Source organism: Musa acuminata, chromosome BXJ3-3 (assembly GCF_036884655.1).
Source record: "Musa acuminata AAA Group cultivar baxijiao chromosome BXJ3-3, Cavendish_Baxijiao_AAA, whole genome shotgun sequence".
NCBI classification, from domain to species: Eukaryota; Viridiplantae; Streptophyta; class Magnoliopsida; order Zingiberales; family Musaceae; genus Musa; species Musa acuminata.
Window position 1 is genome coordinate 31,930,108 of NC_088351.1, and position 19,284 is coordinate 31,949,391.

Here is a 19,284-nt window from a genome sequence, read left to right on the forward strand (position 1 = left end):
TTTGTGCTGTCCGAAACTACTGGTTCCAAGTAAACGACGACGAAGCGATTCTCTGTTGGGTTTCTTCTACTTCCCCATGCACAGGCCATGCAGGTGGATAACACTGATAGAGAAGTAGAGATTCCTTTAGATCAAGGGAGGAAGCATAACAAAGCGTCAGTGTAATGGTGGGGAGATGACCGCTTGGGCACAGAGGGAAATCTATCGGTCAGCTTGGGAGCATGTGCCATGCGTGCATCCAGCTCCTGTTCTTCGGACATATTTAGGGAAGACGAGATATCTACGGAGTTTGGTCACTTTCCTGGAAGAGGCACGAAGACTTCTAAGTTCTATCTGCAACTACCAAGCCGCACACCCCCTTCACAACCCCCAACTTTAAACCACCAGTCTTCCCGTCAACTCTTCGCCCGCAACCCACCTGCACGGATGGCGACCAGTTCCTGACCATCTTCCACTCCCACTATATAGTCTCCTGCAACGATCCTCCGTAGACACCTCAGATCTTGGCACCTCTTTCTCTCTCCCTGCCTCTGCTCTACGGCAATGAGGAGCCCTTGTTGTGATAAGCAAGGCACCAACAGGGGGGCGTGGTCCAAAGAGGAGGACCAGAAGCTCATCGACTACGTCGGAGTGCATGGAGAAGGCTGCTGGAGAGCACTCCCCAAGGCTGCAGGTTTCTGACTACCAAATGCAAGTTAACTTCTGGGATTCGTGGCTTAACGATCCTACGGCACTTACTCCTTTTTCCTTCTTCGTAGGGCTGCTTCGGTGCGGTAAGAGTTGCAGGCTTCGATGGATCAACTACCTCCGGCCTGATGTTAAGAGAGGGAACTTCCAGGAGGACGAAGCCGACCTCATCATCAAGCTCCATGCCTTGCTCGGCAACCGGTATGCCATCTGATCCCACGAGAAGCAAATCAACTATGGTACTCCGGCTTATGCATCCACGTCCAAGGAAGGGTTCGCGGTGTATTTGTTTCAGGTGGTCGTTGATAGCTGGGAGGCTGCCGGGGCGAACCGACAACGAGGTGAAGAACTACTGGAACTCTCATCTGAGGAAGAAGCTCACAAGCATGGGTATCGATCCTGACAACCACCGCGTGGCCCGGAAGGTGCCGCTCCATCAATCTCGGAGCTCAAACAGTGCAACTCCATCGAGTGACGGCACGAGAAACTATAAGAACATGTCGTTCTGGCATCTCAACTCCACGGTGGGCGACGACCGAGTGCTGTGTGCTGGTAGCGGCAGCCTGGAGGAGAATTCCAGCGGCTTGCCGGATCTAAACCTTGACCTTACGATCTGCATACCGTCATCGGTCATGGAGAAGAACACGGCCAACCCGACGCTCCTTCTCTTTCGCTAACTTGGGATGATTAATGCCCTGTATCAGAAAGGTCGAGTGGAGGTAACGTCGAAGAGGGCATGAGTGCTCCAAAGATTATGTACAGATCTGCGTTGATTGTGGTATGTGCGTAATCGCAGTAACCCACAGAAGATATACATATCTTGCTGTGCTGCAGCGGCAGACACAAATCAGAATTGACGAAGGTAACTGTCGTACAACACAACAAAGGATTTGTAGTTTAGAAGAAGCTCCAAAGTATTGTAATATGAAGCCACAACAGCAGACGTATATATATCTTTGTCACGAAACCTTAACATCCTCTGTTCTACTGTATTTGTGTGTGCGCGCGCGCAATAGCCAGCAACTTGAGCTTCATGACAAATTGTATACAGAGGTGTTACAAATCCTGGCAGAAAAATTCAATTCCAAGTCCTATCAACTTAAGAATAATTGGTTATATATGTATATGTATATATATACTAATGAATTCGACTAACAATAAGGAGAATGGCATGTGTATAGGAGCCATTAGCATCACAGTGGATTAGGGATTAAAGATCTGCTAAGAGAGAGAAGAAAAGTGATATAAAATCAAACCATATAAGATTTGGTCAGTCTAAATCCGCAAAACAATCCTTGACATTGTGATGTCCAATGTCGACATAAACCTACCATTCCCGGTGTCTACGTAATAAATGCGGCGGGTGACCTTCCTCAGCTTGAAAGATCCTTCGTTGGTACAACAGAAACAATTTATCTATCAATCAACGATGCATAGGATTCTTTTTTATACTAATTCCAAACAAACAATCCTCTTTTTCTTTATTCTGAAAAGTACCCAACATTTTCAAAATTATATAGTAATTATTTACTTTATACAAATTAGTCCTGATCCGAGTCTAATGGGTTAGCTGAACTATTAACTTCATCAAAATATCATAACAAAATACATGTGAGGTCGTAACGTTCCTACTCAAACCCTCTCACTATATCAATATATTAAATTGATTCTGATATCAAATGTCATGATTCGGATTTAATGGACTAACTGATCTATTAATAAAATTATTTAAATTAAAATTAATAATAATATATTTATTTGACTCTTATAAGTCAATTTTAGCTTTATCTAAACTAACCCAATTATAATGTTTTTATTTTTAGTTACAGTGTAGTTAGCAATATCAGAAAAATATTATAACATAATACAGAAAGATTATAACATTACATAATATTTTTTTTTGTATTGTTAAAAATACTATAACACAATATAATCACAGTGTTTTTAGAAAAATACTATTTTATATTATTTTTCACTGTATTATGATATTTTTTAGGTATTACAGTCCATAAGAAAAAAAAAAAAAGAAAAAGAGAGAGAAATGATATTCCAGATATGAGATAAAAAGGAGGATATGTTAGCATATTTGAAAATGGGATACTTTTTGAAATAAAAAATAAAAAAAAAGATGATTTTTTTTTGGAAATTCGTCCTGAGATTTTTCAGAGGTAAAAAATTAAGAAAAGAATGGTAAAAATGATTACATATAAAAATCAACTTATATAAGGTCAATATAGATATAAATGACGATGATGGAAACAATGCAATCTTCCTTTATCTTAAAAGGAACCTTCTTTTGATGAATTCAAGAAAAATAAAATAAAATGAGAAATCACTCAGGTGATTGCTGCTACGGACACGCTCTGAAAGTTTCGCTGAACGTCAAAGTTCGAGAGCAAATGAAAGAGAGCCCTGACCACCTTTCCAATGGCACAGAGCGTCAGATGGAACTTCCCTGCTTTCATATGCACCTTATCATTTCTGGAGATGAATGCTTCGTGGTTGCTACCTCCCATGGCACTGACATCCGATGGTGTTACCCCTTGAACTCGAAGTAGAACGCCACCGAGAGTACTCCCAGAGTGATGCTGTGCAGACACCCACCGTACGTGCCACAATGGCAGAGATCCCCACGGGACTCGTGCACCTGCCTTGACGGGTAGGTGACGACACGTTGTCGGCATCCATATCTGCCTCTCCTCTCGGTCGCATCTGTTTCGGATATCTACTCCACATACCAATCCATGTAAAGAATGCTCGGTGGTACCACGGCAAAGCAGTTTGAATCACTCGGTGATGTGACATGATTGATCTCTTTCACTTAATTCTTCTTTCCTGGGAGGGTGTGGTCAAGCATGGCTTGCTGTCGAGCAGCACATCATTTTAGTAAGCCTTCGTCGCCCACATTCAGAGTGCCGATCGGACACCACCAACTTGTCGTGGATGATCCACAGAACTTGGGAGCACTTGTCACCTGCTGTTTCGGACATATCTCTCGATTAGTTCTACGAAGTCGGTAAGCTGCTAAGGCGGAAACTATGAACTATACGTCGCATGCATGCATCCTCGTTAAGGCTGATATGAGCTGATATCTCCTTCAGGTATAGATAGGATGCTGCTCTCGTTTCGCAGGAGCAAACGTTGAAGACTGCAAAAGAGACAACGTTACTACGTCTCAAGGCAGAAGACCGACCGAAGACGTTGGTAAAGGTCAGAAAAATGGCGAGGAATGGCCGAGTCTTCCTCTAACCAGACTGCAAGATTGCGCACAAGGAGGCCATGTCAATGAGCAACTTGACATGATTTCTACCGGTCAGCTCCGACCACAACTCCATGGATCCTCTCTCGACATTCCACAGTGGTTGACAAGTAGTTGTACAGTAATATCAAGGGAGATGGGCAAAGACGAGCTCAAAGTTATGACGGATCACATCCGAGACGTCGAGGCTCTTCAATGTTCAAACAGCAGTCTTGACTTGTTCGTGAATACAACGTCAGCAGCAAATTATGATATCCCGATCATCAATTTTCCCGAACTTTATAGTCTAACCAGTTAGCTTAATCCTCTGTCATGAAGACAAACAACGATTGCAACGTCTACCTAAAATCTCTTGTGGGCTTTCGACTGCAAATGTTTGAATCGAGATTTGAGTTAATTGAATGGGATCTGTTGACGCCACGTTCTTCCTCGGATACTTCTTTAGTTTGGCAATAGTTAGATGATTGGGACAGTTGGGTGGCCTCAATCACTGCCAAATGAATCCTATCTCCATCTCTCCATTAGATACATTTGAGACTGATGTTGAGATAATTTAGTAGCTCCAAGTCGATTTCGAAATGAACAGGAGGTTTCGCAGCGCCATTGTCAATACACATCGGACCTATTTGGTGGCCTGCATGAGACCAGCTTCACATGATGTGTTGCAGCGTAACAAAGGTACTTTGGATGCTTCGACGTCGAGTAATACAAGCTGCTGCGGGTTGAAGGACGTAAACAGACCACGCTAATCCATCCTTCTCCAGGAAACACGCATATCACAGATCTTGTTTCGTAAGACATACGAGAGGGTAACAGAAGAAGACGATGACGATGGCGAAGGAAAATGTGGATTCGTCAACAGCAGCACGTTTGTCGCGGTGCTCGTCGGATCTCCAATGACAACGAGGAGATAAAGAGATTGGAATAGCAAGAGAGGGACCAAAAAGTTTTGGCACATTAGCAAGTCTTTAGACGCTGGTTTTTCCTCAGCCAGACGAGGATGGGATGGTGGAGACTGGCGATGGTACGCGGTCCAGCAGTTTGGTTGGAAAGGGTTCGACCGCAACTACGCCTTTTATCACCAGCGGAATCGAGTCAAATCGAAAAAAAAGTTTGGTTCGATTAAAGTAAGGTGCTTCGAATAAAATCATTTTAAATCTACCTATTCAATCTAGTTAATCGATTTTTAATTTTAATTTATTTAGAAAATATATAAATTTTAAATGAATCGACTTGATTTGGTGAATCGATTCGATTTACTTTAACCCAACTAAAATTCTGATCCAATTATATCGATATTTTTAAAAAAATTATATCACAAATATTATTCTAAGCATTCTAAAATAAAATGTTATGACAAAACTCCACTTCCATTGCTTAGGATCTTCTTCCGTTGCAACTTATTACTCTATTACAATCTGTTGTTAGTATCATCAAGCTTCAAGAAGAGCACAAATAATAGTATATGATGTGTTTTGCACTGCTATATTGTGGCTAGTTGGCTCATCCCAAGTACTTAAGATCACTAGCATGGTCTTTGAGCCGAAGCATGTTAACCCGAGGTTTGGTTGAGAGGGCGTGAGCCTTGTTTTCCTAGGTGGAGGTTGAAGATCACTCTTTTAGCTGTCCGTCAGAAGCCTATACATAGATCGAAATCAGGTGAGGGATTCTTGACTCAACCCCTCCGATATTTAAGTTAACAAGAGTTGGAGATGAGGAAGTTTGAGTGTATGTGTATAAGGTTCGACCCCAATGTTGTTCATGGGGTTGGCTTTTATACTTGTTCCTACATGCGGCCGTACGTAACAGCTTTAATGATCCCAGGTCATCATCGTACGTGAGTGTTTAATGCCCGCTAACATCACAAGTGATCGACCTGTGTATTGGGTGCAGGCATTGTCTGATTCACTCGATTTAGTCTCGTTCGACGTTGCTTCTTACCTCCTATGTGGCTTGATACATGGTCGTGTCATCCCGGATAGCCTCGAGCGAAGTAGGCGTAGAGGGATGGTGTTTGGAGACTAACTAGCCTCGGGCTTATGATGTTGAGTTGGCTCGAGACACGTCCACTCAGGGGATGTCACATCGAGTTTGTTATGACAGTTGATGTGTCGTATCGGTTAGATACCAAAATATGCTATATCATGATGCATGCGACATATTGATTCAACTGTTCCAACCAACATGGATGTTCTTTTGCTGAGTGCTTCAAACATGTTAATGATATAATTAGAAGGATAAAATTATGAACTTAAAAAAAATACTACTTTTCCAACATAATAACATTTTAACTTGCAATATAAAAGTTACATAGCAGTGAGTCAACTTTCTGATCCAAATTGTAGATCTTCATCTGAAGAATTATAAATTGGAGCAAGAAACAAGACACTAATATTTATAAAGATAAATATAACACCAGAATGTTGAAAAGCATCTCCCTTATTCATCGAGACTAGTAACTCGTAATTTCATGTGCATGATGAGAAGCCTACTGTAAAAAAGAAAAACAAAAAAAAGGAATAATTCATTATTATATAAAGCATTTCTACCAAATTATCTTGTTCTAATCTCTCGAGCTCCTCAAAATCTTCAACCTAATCCAATCTGTGGAAACAAGGAACTATGATGAGGATCAGGTACCCTTCCTCCAGTGCTAAAAGCACTCTCAGAAGACACAGTGGAGAGTATCTATTAATCATCATCATAAAAAACCTCCTTCATGTATCCACAGATTCAACATATATAACTCGACCTTAGCTTTCAGTGGTTCACAGCCGTCATTCAAAAACTTTTCCAGCTTTGATTTGCTCTCAGGTGCTTGCAAACACATACTCATACAATATGTTTTCGCATCATCTTCATCTTGAATTGACGTTTGCACAAATGAAATCTGAGCTCCTATCTCGATAATCTTGTATTGTTCATACAATGACTTCACACAAGCCATCAACATTCTCAATTGCCGATGTCTCGAATCAACAATAATATGTTAACAGGATTGGGGCTTCCCCAATGTTTCTTCGTTTTGTTGGCCATCAAACGAATGTTTTGATCATCATGCTAACAGCACTGATTAATATTTATCCCAATGCCAAAAGCCTACTTCATGTATCTATCGCTTGTGTCATAAGTGATAGGACATATTATGGATCACCCCACAAGGACTCAACCCCTGCCACATCAGCTCGAGTGCGAAGCCTCGGGAGGGAGACGTAGTGCCAATCCGGGACAACAGTGGTCACCTCCTCGCGTCGTCTGGCTCCGTGCCGACTAGCCTTGCCGCAACAAGGACCGCTCCGGGATACCCGGGACGACTCCGCATGCTGCCATCCCATGTATCCCGGGCGATGGACGCCCGAAGGTACGTTTGCTAGGTCGGTCGCCGACAAAGGTCGCGTACGATTGACCCCCATGAGCAAGAATAGGAACCCCTCATCAGCATCTAACCGAGGGGTATCAGAAAAACTTCAGGAGACCACTAACTTGAGATTTGGAGGGGCCCAAGTCGAGATCATTCCCCATCCCGACCCAAGCCTGTGTGCAGGAACTCGGTGACGATGAAGGCAGACGGACGAGCTCATGAAAGAGATGCATCCCTACCCGATCCGAGCTTGACTCGATCAAGCAAGACCTTCGTCCTCAAGATGGTCTTGGATGTCACCACGCGATCACGGCTTAAGGTTTGCCGAACAATAAGAGGAGAGGAACCAAAAATACACATAGCAGCAAAATAAAAGATCTTTAAACAAGGCGTGAGTGATCGAACGTGCATACACCCCAATCTTCTTTCAATGGCATTCCTTTCCCTTTTGTCTTCTTCGAGTTTGATACATCAAAGCAGCCTCCAACATTAAATATGTAGAATTCCAACGGGTTTCCACGTCTAAGCAAACAATAGTTTTACATGCAATCACCTCGCTCTGCACAGCCTTTAAACCTCAAACAATCTTGAAGGAGAAGAAGATCTTCACCTGGTTTTACCATATTCTAAATCACTACATTTCATGTCGTTTGTTTCTATCCTAACCAGCTTTTGTCCTCTCGCACGTCACCACTCTTCCGGTGCTCGAAGGGCGCTGACCCTCATAGAAGATGGGATGGTGGGGCACTTATCTAGTCGCTCTCCCGGTTGACTTCCATGAGCGAATCTTGATGTATTATTGGGAGCACTGACCACAATCGTAAAAGGGCTGCGTAATATGATTTTTATAAGTTGAAGAACCACAATCCTACAAGGGTTGCGTAATATGTAATTAGTCCGGAAATGGGCTATTTAGATTTGGCTGCTATATCTAAAGCAGCCGATTAGAAAATAGAGGCTTACGCAGAGTTCATACTCAGTTCTTTGATTGCTCTAAAATTTCGTTTCACAAAATAGATTAATTGGAAGAACAACGACGCGATTTCCTTCTATTCCTTGTTGTTTCCGTAGTGGACTTCCAATAGCATGCCGTTTCCCAGCAGACGAGGGAGCTTTTGGTGAAGAGCAACGAAGATGATGATGAACTCAGCTTAAGCCAAGGAATGCAATCTCTGCAAAGAACGCAAGAGCACAATATGATGCATCAGTAAGCAGCAGCTTTCCTTCAGCAGACACCATTTGTACAAACCAACTAGCAAAACAAAAAATTAAGACCAACAGATCAACAAAAACCCGCTTCCAAAGATGCAATTTTTCTGCATTTCTTGCTGCTTTCGTTGTTCCTTCACTCCCTTCCTTCTAATCTGTCTCGTTCTCTATTTCCCATTCGATTCCTCTACCCTAAAAGAAAAGCAAGAACGAGATAGCCGCGGTTAGACCTTCGTCAATTGGATGCCGCCTGCGGGATTTCGTAAATGTGTTGCAGCTGCCAGATGTCGTGGTAAGCTTCTTCCCAGAGCAGTCCACCGGACAACTCTCCTCCCCTGGCCTCGGAGCAGAGGAAGTCTTCGTCCACAAACGGGAACCAGCCGGAGAGCTTGTCCTCCTCCACGCCCCACAGGCCCCACCACCAATCCCCCAGCTCCGCCGCCCCGTCCACCCACCCCACCACTTCCTCCTCCGCGGGCGCAACGGGAGCAGTAGAAGACTGCTGCAGGTCGGCCGCCGGAGCAGCAGCCGGGCCCTTGTCGTTTCCTCTGCCCTTGCGCGCATGATCCGGCTTCACCGCCTGCCTCGTCCTCCCCGCCGAAGCCGATCCCTTGGGCGTCGACCCCTTCTGACGCCGCTGGGCCTTGGCAGGGAACTCGGCGGCTTCCTTGGAGGACGGCAGCCCGGCCTCTGCTCTGCCTCGTTTCATCTCTTTCGATTCTCTCTGCCTTCACCGTGTATCAAACAGGCGTTGGCTGCTTCTGGATGTTATAAGTACGTGTGGAAAGGTCAGCTGCTCCCGTGAGTACCTTACACTATGCTGAACCATTCATCATCATCTCTGAAATGTCACGTACACAAGGATGCGGCAGTTTTGTTGGATAATGACAGTACTAATAGTGTCTGCCACGGTATTCCTTATCCGGGATTAGCTCTCGATCGGATTCCGTGTAACGCCGGACGCCGACCAGATCACATGCCGTATCCCATCATCCGGAGTTGCCGACATCGGTGAGACGATTGACTTGGTGCGTCAGCGGACGTCTGTCTGATGCCGCAACGTCGTCCATTAAATAGCAAGATTACAGTGAGGAAAATGGTGGGATAATACTGTACGACAACGACAAAAAGCAAGAAAGCAACAGAGAGAATAATAGACAGTGATACCATATTATTGACGACGTCGATCGCTGTACCACCGGAATTAGGCTGCAATGGGCGCGAGAGGATCCCTCGTTGCGCGTTCAATCGAAGCAAAACAAATGCTTCTACGACTCTTTGTTTGTTGACATTTGTACTCTATTGCATCGTACGTACGTGGGTGTACGCCGAAGACTGAAGGAAGCAGTAGTGTTTGAGTTCAAGCTTGACGTTTGACAAAGATTAGAACACGAGCACGAACACTTCTTTCTGGGGGATCAACTGGGCCACTTAGTCAGTCATGGAGAACACTGAGCTGGAGCTGGGTCAGAGAGCTCCATGAAGAGGTGGGTCAGAGGGAGCAACTCCCCATGTCCCTTCTTTTTCTGTCTGTCTTTGTTTCTATTATCCGCGGGGGAACGTAGCGGCGCGTGACTGTCAGAGTGGTCATCATGAGAGCGCTGGCCACTCTATTCACTCTCAGCTCTCCCTCGTCCGTCCATTGGCAGCTCGGCTCTTAAATCTGGGGAGCTGTCAGCTACCCACAGTTTCCGAAACCGGTAATGGCGACGACGACACACAATAAAGAGCTCCGGCAGCACAGCCTGTCCCGTCACGAGAGCCGCGGGAAAGCCATCCTCCTGCCGACAACTGTAATCATGCGATGACATTAAAAGGAAAAGGTGTTACGGCGAAGGAACCCCGCGGCTCAAAACAAGAACCAGAGGCGGGTCCCATCACCCCCTGTATTCCTTCTCCGGTGGCGTGTGTGGGAAGGCAACTAAAACCAAATAGAAGCCTTCTATTAGCTTTTATTTGTGGCCATACGTCATACCCATGGATGTAATTGGTGGAACGGGGGCGTGTGGGGTCCATACGTAGAGAAGCAAGCGAAGACGGACGAAAATTCTGGGTGACCGTATAGGGACGGGGAAAAGCAGCGTGTGTGGGTGCGACGCACAGCCCATGGGCGATCCAAGAATAATATGATTCCTAAATCCACCAATGACATCCTAAACACTTTGAGTTGAGATTATGTAGAAACGAGCTTCCGATTTCAAGTTAGATTTGTCTATGTATCAGCTTGTTTTTTGGATTATTCGAGAAAACATATACTTCAGGTGTTATTTGGCTTCGTCTTTTTGGGAACTGAATTCCAATTTCTCGTTCAAGTTCATTGCCAGTGGGGACATGGGAGATTGGATGAAAGAAAGCAGGGAAGACGAAAACAACACGTCTGGGCCTCTAATGGGAAGACTATTGCAACCATTGTTGGGCTGTTCTACTGTAGTGAATCCACAATTCCAATGTGATTTAGGAAGACTACAACCGCTGTGTGACCTTGTAATATGAAAAAGATATGGACATCTCAAGTAAATCGATTGTTATATATATATATATATATATATATATATATATATATATATATATATATATATATATATATATATATGGAGAACAGACAGCTTCAAAGCTGCGGGATCGTTTCAAATCCGCTGACATCTGACGGAGTCTTGAATGACCGACCCTTCCCTAACTCCAACGTTTGGCGCTCCTCTATGCATTGATATGCTAAATAGTGTAATGGAAAGAGGCATCCACGTAAAATAAAGCAATAAGAAAGAGCATGAAAAGAGGCAGTGGCTGAGCCTTCGAGGCCCGCAGAGGCCGAAGCGACGAATAAATCTGCAGCAGCGGACCGATGGGACAGCGGTGGTGGATGAGCAACAGCGGTTGTCGGCGATCGGAATCATGGGCTTTTCAGCTACGTTGGGTCGACAAAGAGCGGCGGCCGCAGGTGCTGTCCAAATTAGGGACGAACGCCGAGCTGAGATGAGATGATGCGCCCATCGGCATCGAGCATCCATATCCTGTGTCCCGTCGCTCTTTTCTACATACTTTGGCGGTGGAATTCGATTCGCAGAAGCAACACACCACAGAACAATCTCGTCTGTTTCCGTGTGCACTGATATATTGTAACCTATCTATTATCTGCTCACCATAGCACCATTACTTTTAATTAATCTATCTTATTTTTTAAAATAAAAAATTAGAGAATTTTATTGACAAATGGATACATTCCCTTTTACATTAGTGTTAACCAAAAGATCTAAGTTGAGAGGAGATGGATTATTTAAAAATCAAAAAATTTATTGGTCGATTGGCCAGTCAAATAGCAACACGATTTTCTTCTCGAAATACTTGTGTTATTTTATAATAGACATCAAGTGAAAAATATATTGGTTTTTAATATCGTTCCATACCGTCTGATATGGATGATATATATCGGTCCGTCAGCAAATTAATAGGCGAATCGTTTGTTATCGGGCGATATTAGCCTGGTTACAATGAGACGAAGAAGAGGACATTCGAAGAAGAATGAGAAGCATCGAGAAAGAGAGAGGTGTTGAGAAAGAGTACTATGAAGTCATCGATGTATTGTCACTAGCGTCTTGATGAACCTAAGCCAGTCGAACCTCTGTGCGAACATGTCTTCCACTTATTTTCTATATCCCGATACAACATCGTCCGCCCTCGACGATCTTGATCCAAAAAATAATAACGAGGAGAGTCGTACCTCTTTAGAGGGAGAGTTGGAGGTGCGAGGATCAGGGGAGGCAACAACGAGAAAGACGACGAAGACCCCGATCTTCTTCATCTTCGAACGGTCTCCTTCGTCCACTGCCACCATCGCATGGAGAACCTTTCAATGTCAATATTATCTTTCTTCTCCCCACTTCTTTGACGTCGATTTCGACTATAGATGAGGCGACAAGGAGAAGAACGAGGTGATAACCGTTTGATATGCCATATTTATATATTAATTTTTTATTTTTATATCATTGAATTAAAACAACGCTGGGAGACGACAAAAAAAAAAGTTGCTTTCAGTTCACTTCATTGGAAGCGGAAATTTCTACGGGCGGCGGATTCTCTCAAAGGTCTGATCATAAATCTGTGGATACACAGAAAAGCCATACGACCACGTCCACGTCTTGGTTCATCTTCCACGCAGACCATGGAGAACCGTCTGTCCTTCTTCCACCTTGGTCAACAAATCTCTCAGCGCTGTGTGTTAGTCAATCCTTGTGATGTAAGAAAACAACCATGCTGTGCTGTCACTTCTTTTTTTATGCGAATAGATTTCAATGCTTAGGGATTTCGAAAGGTGGGCAATCCAATTGACTCTTCTTCCAACTTGACATTTTCTGTATCATGTGTTGGAGGGTCACCTTTCACATGTCCATCGCACCTTCTCCCCTATTTCCTCAGTCGACAACATTGACCATGTCTCACACACCATTGGTTTCAGCAGATGGGAATTCCAAACGCACAACAAACTCCATCCGCCATCAGCTTCAGTAATACAAGAGGATTACATAACATAACTCCAACATACTAATTTAACATGAGGATTATATACACATTTCATGACCGATGAGTGACCCAACCAGCTACAATTTTTATACAGATAAAAAGCCACTACTTCTATCAATACCTAAAATCCAATATATGGATAAAAAAACAAAACATCACAAGATTGGCTTCAACCTCTCTCTCTCTCTCTCTCTCTCTGTTTCTTCCCATCACTCATCTCGTATCCACATGAAACCTTTAGATTACATACACAAAAGATTGGTACTAGAAAAATGTACAATTACATCGAACGCTGCAAGGCCTTCCAAATTACCTCAAAGCTTTTGTTTTGTTGCTATGCTTAGCACCTAATTGTGGGTTGTCTGACTCTCCTCTTTGTGTCGAGTTTTGTTTCCTCTTTCCTCTTTGCTCCCACAGCGGCCCAAAAAGAAAGCTCGGGACGCTTGTGGGGTGGTGGGTACGCGCAGGGCTGTTTAGGCCACAGCAGCGATGCCGCTGCAGCTCCGACCGTCGCGGTTGAGGCAATCAAAACCCTCAACCCGCACGGTCGCCGGCAAGACGCCGAACTTGTCGTGGGCACAGCCTTGCTTGGGAGACATGGGTGGGCCGGATAGGGTTAGTGGTGAAGGGGCAAAAAGTGCCGGCGGGTGATTCTCGCCGAACCGTGCGTCGTGGACCACCGGGTTGGCAGCGCGGCTGGGTGGCGAGCCGCAGAAAAATGGCGGTGACGTAGCTAATTGGTCCAGTTCTTCATCCTGTAAGCAAAACATGTGTAATTTTCAGATCATGTACGACAACAAGCCGATGATGGATGGTAGATGTATAAAGGGCGGCAAATAAATCTCACCTTTGTGAGAAATATATCGAGAGGGTCCGGCCCGGCGTTCGAATCGGAGAAATCCGACTGGTGACTGGAAGAAGAGGGACATGGGATTAGACATGGCGTAAATGAAAATGATTTTTGTTTTGGAGGTTAAGATTTCAGACCGGGAAGAAGGGAATAACTCACCTCGATTGCCAACGGACGGGTCGGACTGGATCGACGACGGCGGCGAGCGGGCTGAACCGGCGGGGCCTGGGGCAGAAGATAGGGGCCTTCCGGTCAACGAAGGCGAAAGGTGCCCTCATCTCCTCGCAGGCCGCGGCGAAAGCGTTCTGCTGCATCGCGCAGTGGTTCATCTTTGCCTCAATCTCTTCGAGATCTACGATCGCGACGCCTGCACATACACAAAGGTCAAAAGCTCTTAGCAGAGACACCAAATCACGAGCAATACAGGATTCTGAAACGGATCTGGAACGAAAATAGAAAGGAGAGAAGCTCCAATCCAAAAGGCAGCAACGTTCCACAGGAAGAGCTTCAAGGTAACCAGAAAATAGAACAATAAGATCCCAAAATTTCAAAGAGAAGAGCGAAAAATCTTGAAATATCCAAAAATCAGCCAAAAACTCCTTTAAAAAACACGCAAAAGTCCTAGCCTTGTTTGAAATTACAGCCACAGGCACCAAGAGAGGGATGAAAAGGCCCAGATCTCCCGAAAAACGTAGCTCGCGGCCGCTCGTAACCGGAGCAAAGATAGAAGAAAACGAACGAGAAATGAGGGGAATCAAAAACTACTGATTGTTTCTTTACCTAATCCACCCGTCGATCGGCGGGAGAACAAACGGACCGTAATCCGAATAGGTAGGGCGAGGAGAAGGAGAGGGGTAGAGGGATTTGGGGCAGATTTATAGTAAAAAAAGAAGAAGATTAATTATTAATAAAAATAGAAAAAAGCGAAAATGGTTGCGTGGAATCGGATGACCGGCCACCGGCAACTACCAGTAATATTAATAGGTTATAAAAGATCCGACCGATCGTTTTAGGGCGATTTCCCCCTCCCCCCCCCCCCCCCGCCCCCCAAAAAGAAATTTACAATTCTTTTCATTTTTTATATTTTAGTAGTATTTTTCTTTTATTTTTTGAACAGTAACTTTGATTTAAAATATATTTAAATTATTCCTCATAATTTTTCTATTTATTATAATATTTTATTTTTTATAGTATTTTTTACATCACAATAAACCACTTATAGACACTTCGTAAATGAGGTAAATGAAATTAAAATATATTAGAAACCACCATTAATATATTATTCTGCGATTTAAATAGATATTTATAATAATTACAAAAAAATAATATCACCTATGATAATTAAAATTAAAAAAATACTGTAAATAAATCAAATAAAAATATTATAAATATTATTGTTGTGTATATATATACAATGTGAAGTCACGTCTTCCGTAAAAGATTTAACGGAACATCTGCTCTCACATGGGCCACCAGCGCATGTGAAGCTTCTTTATTGCACAGTGGGGGGAAGATTCCAAGTTTGGTGCTCCGTTGCTATTTATGATTGCTGCGTGCTGCCACCAATGCAGCTTAGCCGCATGTATCACTGTGCCAACCTTGCATTCCCCGTTTAACGTGCATCTTCTCGCAAGACAAATAACAATAAGAGCCGGCAGTGTCCATTGGAGATTACTTACACAAACCACCTGTTTTGTGTGGGATTATTAGAACACAGTTCTAATGGTCCAAACGATATATATGAGCAAGTCAACATGTCTGCTAGATGGAGCAGAAGGCCTAAAGAAAAGGAGGGGGGTGGGGTCCAGTTGTTGGCAGGCCACAGATCAGCCTTCTACCCACTTGTCCTTTGGGTGGGTGGGCAGCACCATCATCACCTTTATGCATAATTGAGTTGTGTTTGGAACATGGTGGCAAGGGTCCAGCTCTGCACTCCACCATCAAGGCCTTCTTCTTCACCCTCAAAGCTTTGTACCAAGTCTAGTCTTGATGCCGACGTCAACAACTCACTGTTTCTCCCTGTTCTCTGCCATCATCAAATGAATCCTCTACTACTATTATTAACAGGCCAACTTGGTCTTGTACAGCCCCCAGAATGATAAGCTCTTCCGTCGACAATAAGCATGCTGGATGCCAACTTTTGTCCTCCGAAATCATTAATTGCATCCATGTGCCGTTGACTTTGACCGTCAAATGGGATAAGGGCCTCGAGTTGGTGATGTTGGACCGGAAGCAAGCCCGAAATCGACCACATTATATCTCTGTTTCTGTGTAGCCCGAGCCGAGCCCGTTACAATCGCAAATTATTGCCCGGTTCGGGCTATATATATGTATACTGCTTGGCTTTATGTTCCTCGTGCTATACCCAATCATGTTTGGTTGCTCCTACGAAATGTCATTTCAATTGACTGGCACTCTCTCATGCAAATATTACAGAAGTACATACAACAGTTCCTGTGCTACGGCTTCTAGGAATGATAAAGGAGAAGATAAGATCAACGAATGTTAACAGGGTAATATAGTGAGAAGAGCACAATTTCCAGGAGTCTGTCAATGAAAGCGTGAAAAAGCTCCGAGATGAGTTCCCCTCCTGTTCGCCTTCCGCCCGACCCTCCCCCACCTCGTCATCTCATCCAGAACCAAGCATTCGAGCACAACCGGCCCTTTTCCCACTTGCTGATGATTCATCGGACGACTCCCTCCTTTCTGGCTCGTCGTCGCCTTCTCCTCACGCAGGGGAAGCTGCTCCTTCTCATTCTGATGCTGCCAAGAGCGCTAAATCCATCTCCTGGGCAGGGTTGTTCCGGAGGGCTCACGGCATTGACGCTTGAAAATTTTCCTCTGGGCTTAAAGGCAAGCTAAGCCGGATTCAGTCCTCCTCCAATCTTGAGCTCGTCTTGGACAAACAGGAGGTAGATGATGCGTGCAAAGCTTGGTCTTTGAGTTTATCTGGTAAATTTTTTGATCGAACACCACTTCTAGATTACCTAAAAGCCGAACTACCCAAGAGACGAGGTGTTTCCTTTGCATGCCACATTGTTTCAGGTATGGTGTGGTAGGCCACAGATGAGAACAGTGTGTTACCCAGAAGTCCACTATTAAACCCAAACCTTCGGAGAAGGGCCAACCGACGGTTTCTGAACCAGTGTCCAAGGTGGAAGACGATACCCTTTACGGGCCTTGGATCAAAGTTCAATGACAGAACCGGACCAGGTCAATACACATAAGCCTTGGAGGGGATCTTGAACTCAGTTCTAGGCCTAACAAGGGTTCCAACGGTCCACTGCATGCAGATGACCAGGAACCTAGCACTGATGAGGTTATCCTCGTCGATCACACACCCAGTCTCTAGGAAACGGGCGACCCTGGTGTTCCGGGTAATGGTCGAACAATCCAAAAGGTGGGAGCGGCTCCTTTTAGGCCGAACAAATCGACTCGACATCCCAGAGGGCGTACAATGCATCAGAAAGGTAAGGCGATCATCCTTAACGAGGAGTAAGGGGTTTCACTCATGAGACCAGTTGATGTAACCAGGGATGGTGCCCCATCCCCTATACCGAGTCTAACCTGTGGGAAACTACAACCTGCTGATTTGCACCTGCCAAGGCTTGTTCGAATGACGTGGGAGGCCCTTCGTACAACTCAAGGGGCATCGAGTCCGAGGTGTGACCTTTCTCGATGGAGACGGACTCACCGAGGCCAGCGTGATCGTCTTCTCCGATGGAAGACTTCCAGTTCCAGTCGAAGTCTACCAAGCTTCCATAGGAGGAACCCTCTTCTTCCCCTTCGAGACCATCACATGCCATGGCCGGGTCCTTTGAAGACATTGTAACCTGGGACGACTCCTCCTTGCTAGAGGAAGAAGATCCGTAGCGGGCCAGAGAAGCCAAAACCGACGGTCCTAAAGCTCGATGACGCGGTGTACATTGTAATGATCACTAACTCTCTGGTAATGATTACTAACTCCTTATGGGTACTTTGGAATCACTATAATGATTGTCATTTTCGCAACCATAGAGTCGAGGTTAACTCTCATCGGTGTAAGATGATGATTATAATCGGTGATAGAATGATTAATTTGCACCTGCGTGGGGGGGGATAGGAAACGTTGGATGCAGCAGAAGCTGCAATGTTTTCCATCTTTCTTTGATTTCTCTATTGAGACTAATGCTTCCTTTGTGAGTTGCTCGATCAGGAAAAGTCAGCTCATTCTACATGCTTCAAAAGGTGCAGCTACCTTGGAAGCCCTACTCTCTGTTTCTCATCAGTGCTTCAAGAACATATGTATTCGTTCTAACAGTCTCCAGGTTATCAAGAGGCCCTCAACAGCTTCGATCCTTGGCCATGGCACCTGAGAAGCATTTCGAGCGATTGTGCATTTCTTTTTTATGAAGCTAAATTTGTACCTTCCTGATTAACGTTTAATACAGCTTTCATTTCCAAAAAGAAAACAGAGTAACATAGTCGCTACAGATTATTCTGTCAGTCTTGGGGAGCCGGACAATACATCTCTCTAATATGAAATATTTAGAGAACAGAACAGGATATGTTCCTTCACGAAAAACAAATGAAGAGTCACAGAGTAAGTAAATGGAACCCAAGTTAACATCCTCCATCTGTGTATCTCGAAGCTCCATGGCCATGGATCATTCATTCATTTCGTATAAAAAGAGTCCTGCGTTTGTGACGGAAACACCGAACAAGTTACTGAGGAAAGACGGAGAACGCAATAAGCATAAAACCATGACATCTTTCTCTGAATGCCAGTGGAAGCTGAAAACCAACGCCAAGCTTGTGGGGTCCTGCGAACAGTCCATCTGTTGTCTAAAAGAAACACGAGAAGTAATTAAACGAGGGTAATAATTTGTTCCTGCAAGAAACAAAAGGATATATGTCGGATTGACTTAGCCAAGGAGCCACCGGCATGCATGCGGAGAAACCAGGAAGACGAGAACAAGCAAAAAGGGAGTACGGTGTGCTGCGTGGAATGATTGGGAGCTCCCTTCAGTCCAATTAGCGGGCTAAGCCAGTGGCCGGAGTTGCTCCCACACCATGCATTGGCCAAGGCTTATCCCCCACATTATCATCTTCAAGAGGCATCCTCCATCACCATGCGTGACTTCACCACTGTGAAACAAGCATAAGGCTTGGCCTAATCCATGGGATGGCAGCTCTAAACCACTCCTCAACCCTCTTTATTGGACTGAATGGAGCTCTTCTACCCCACTGTAACACCAGAAAAGGAGCAGAAACAACCAAATGTTCTCATCTGATGGACCCTCCCTCCCTATCCTCCCCTCCCCCCCCCCTCTCATATATCCCTCACCCTCTCTGTCTCTCTCTCTCTCTCTGATCTCGTAGCAAAAGAACAAGACTGTGGCTCTGCCCCACAGTGGAGTT

The 19,284-nt window shown here is 44.6% G+C and overlaps 2 protein-coding genes and 1 long non-coding RNA gene across 3 annotated transcripts; 1 reads left to right on the forward strand and 2 right to left on the reverse strand.

Moving 5' to 3' along the window:
• The first annotated feature begins 485 nt into the window (after positions 1-485).
• Positions 486-1,667, forward strand: LOC135633270 (myb-related protein 308-like). The gene is made up of 3 exons (XM_065142562.1): positions 486-673; positions 759-888; positions 983-1,667. Exons 1-3 carry the CDS (start codon positions 544-546, stop codon positions 1,362-1,364), a joined length of 642 nt encoding a protein of 213 aa, XP_064998634.1. The 5' UTR covers positions 486-543; the 3' UTR covers positions 1,365-1,667.
• Positions 1,668-8,504: 6,837 nt separating this feature from the next.
• On the reverse strand, positions 8,505-10,541 carry LOC135633503 (uncharacterized). Its single transcript, XR_010495033.1, has 2 exons — positions 9,684-10,541; positions 8,505-9,564 (listed from the first exon to the last, which is right to left on the reverse strand). It is a non-coding gene; the product is annotated as an uncharacterized LOC135633503 (long non-coding RNA).
• Positions 10,542-12,988: 2,447 nt separating this feature from the next.
• Positions 12,989-14,802, reverse strand: LOC135634407 (uncharacterized). The gene is made up of 4 exons (XM_065144861.1): positions 14,665-14,802; positions 14,044-14,251; positions 13,882-13,945; positions 12,989-13,789 (listed from the first exon to the last, which is right to left on the reverse strand). The coding sequence occupies exons 2-4, from the start codon at positions 14,211-14,213 to the stop codon at positions 13,508-13,510; spliced, it is 516 nt and encodes a 171-aa protein (XP_065000933.1). The 5' UTR covers positions 14,214-14,251; positions 14,665-14,802; the 3' UTR covers positions 12,989-13,507.
• Between the last annotated feature and the right edge of the window lie 4,482 nt (positions 14,803-19,284).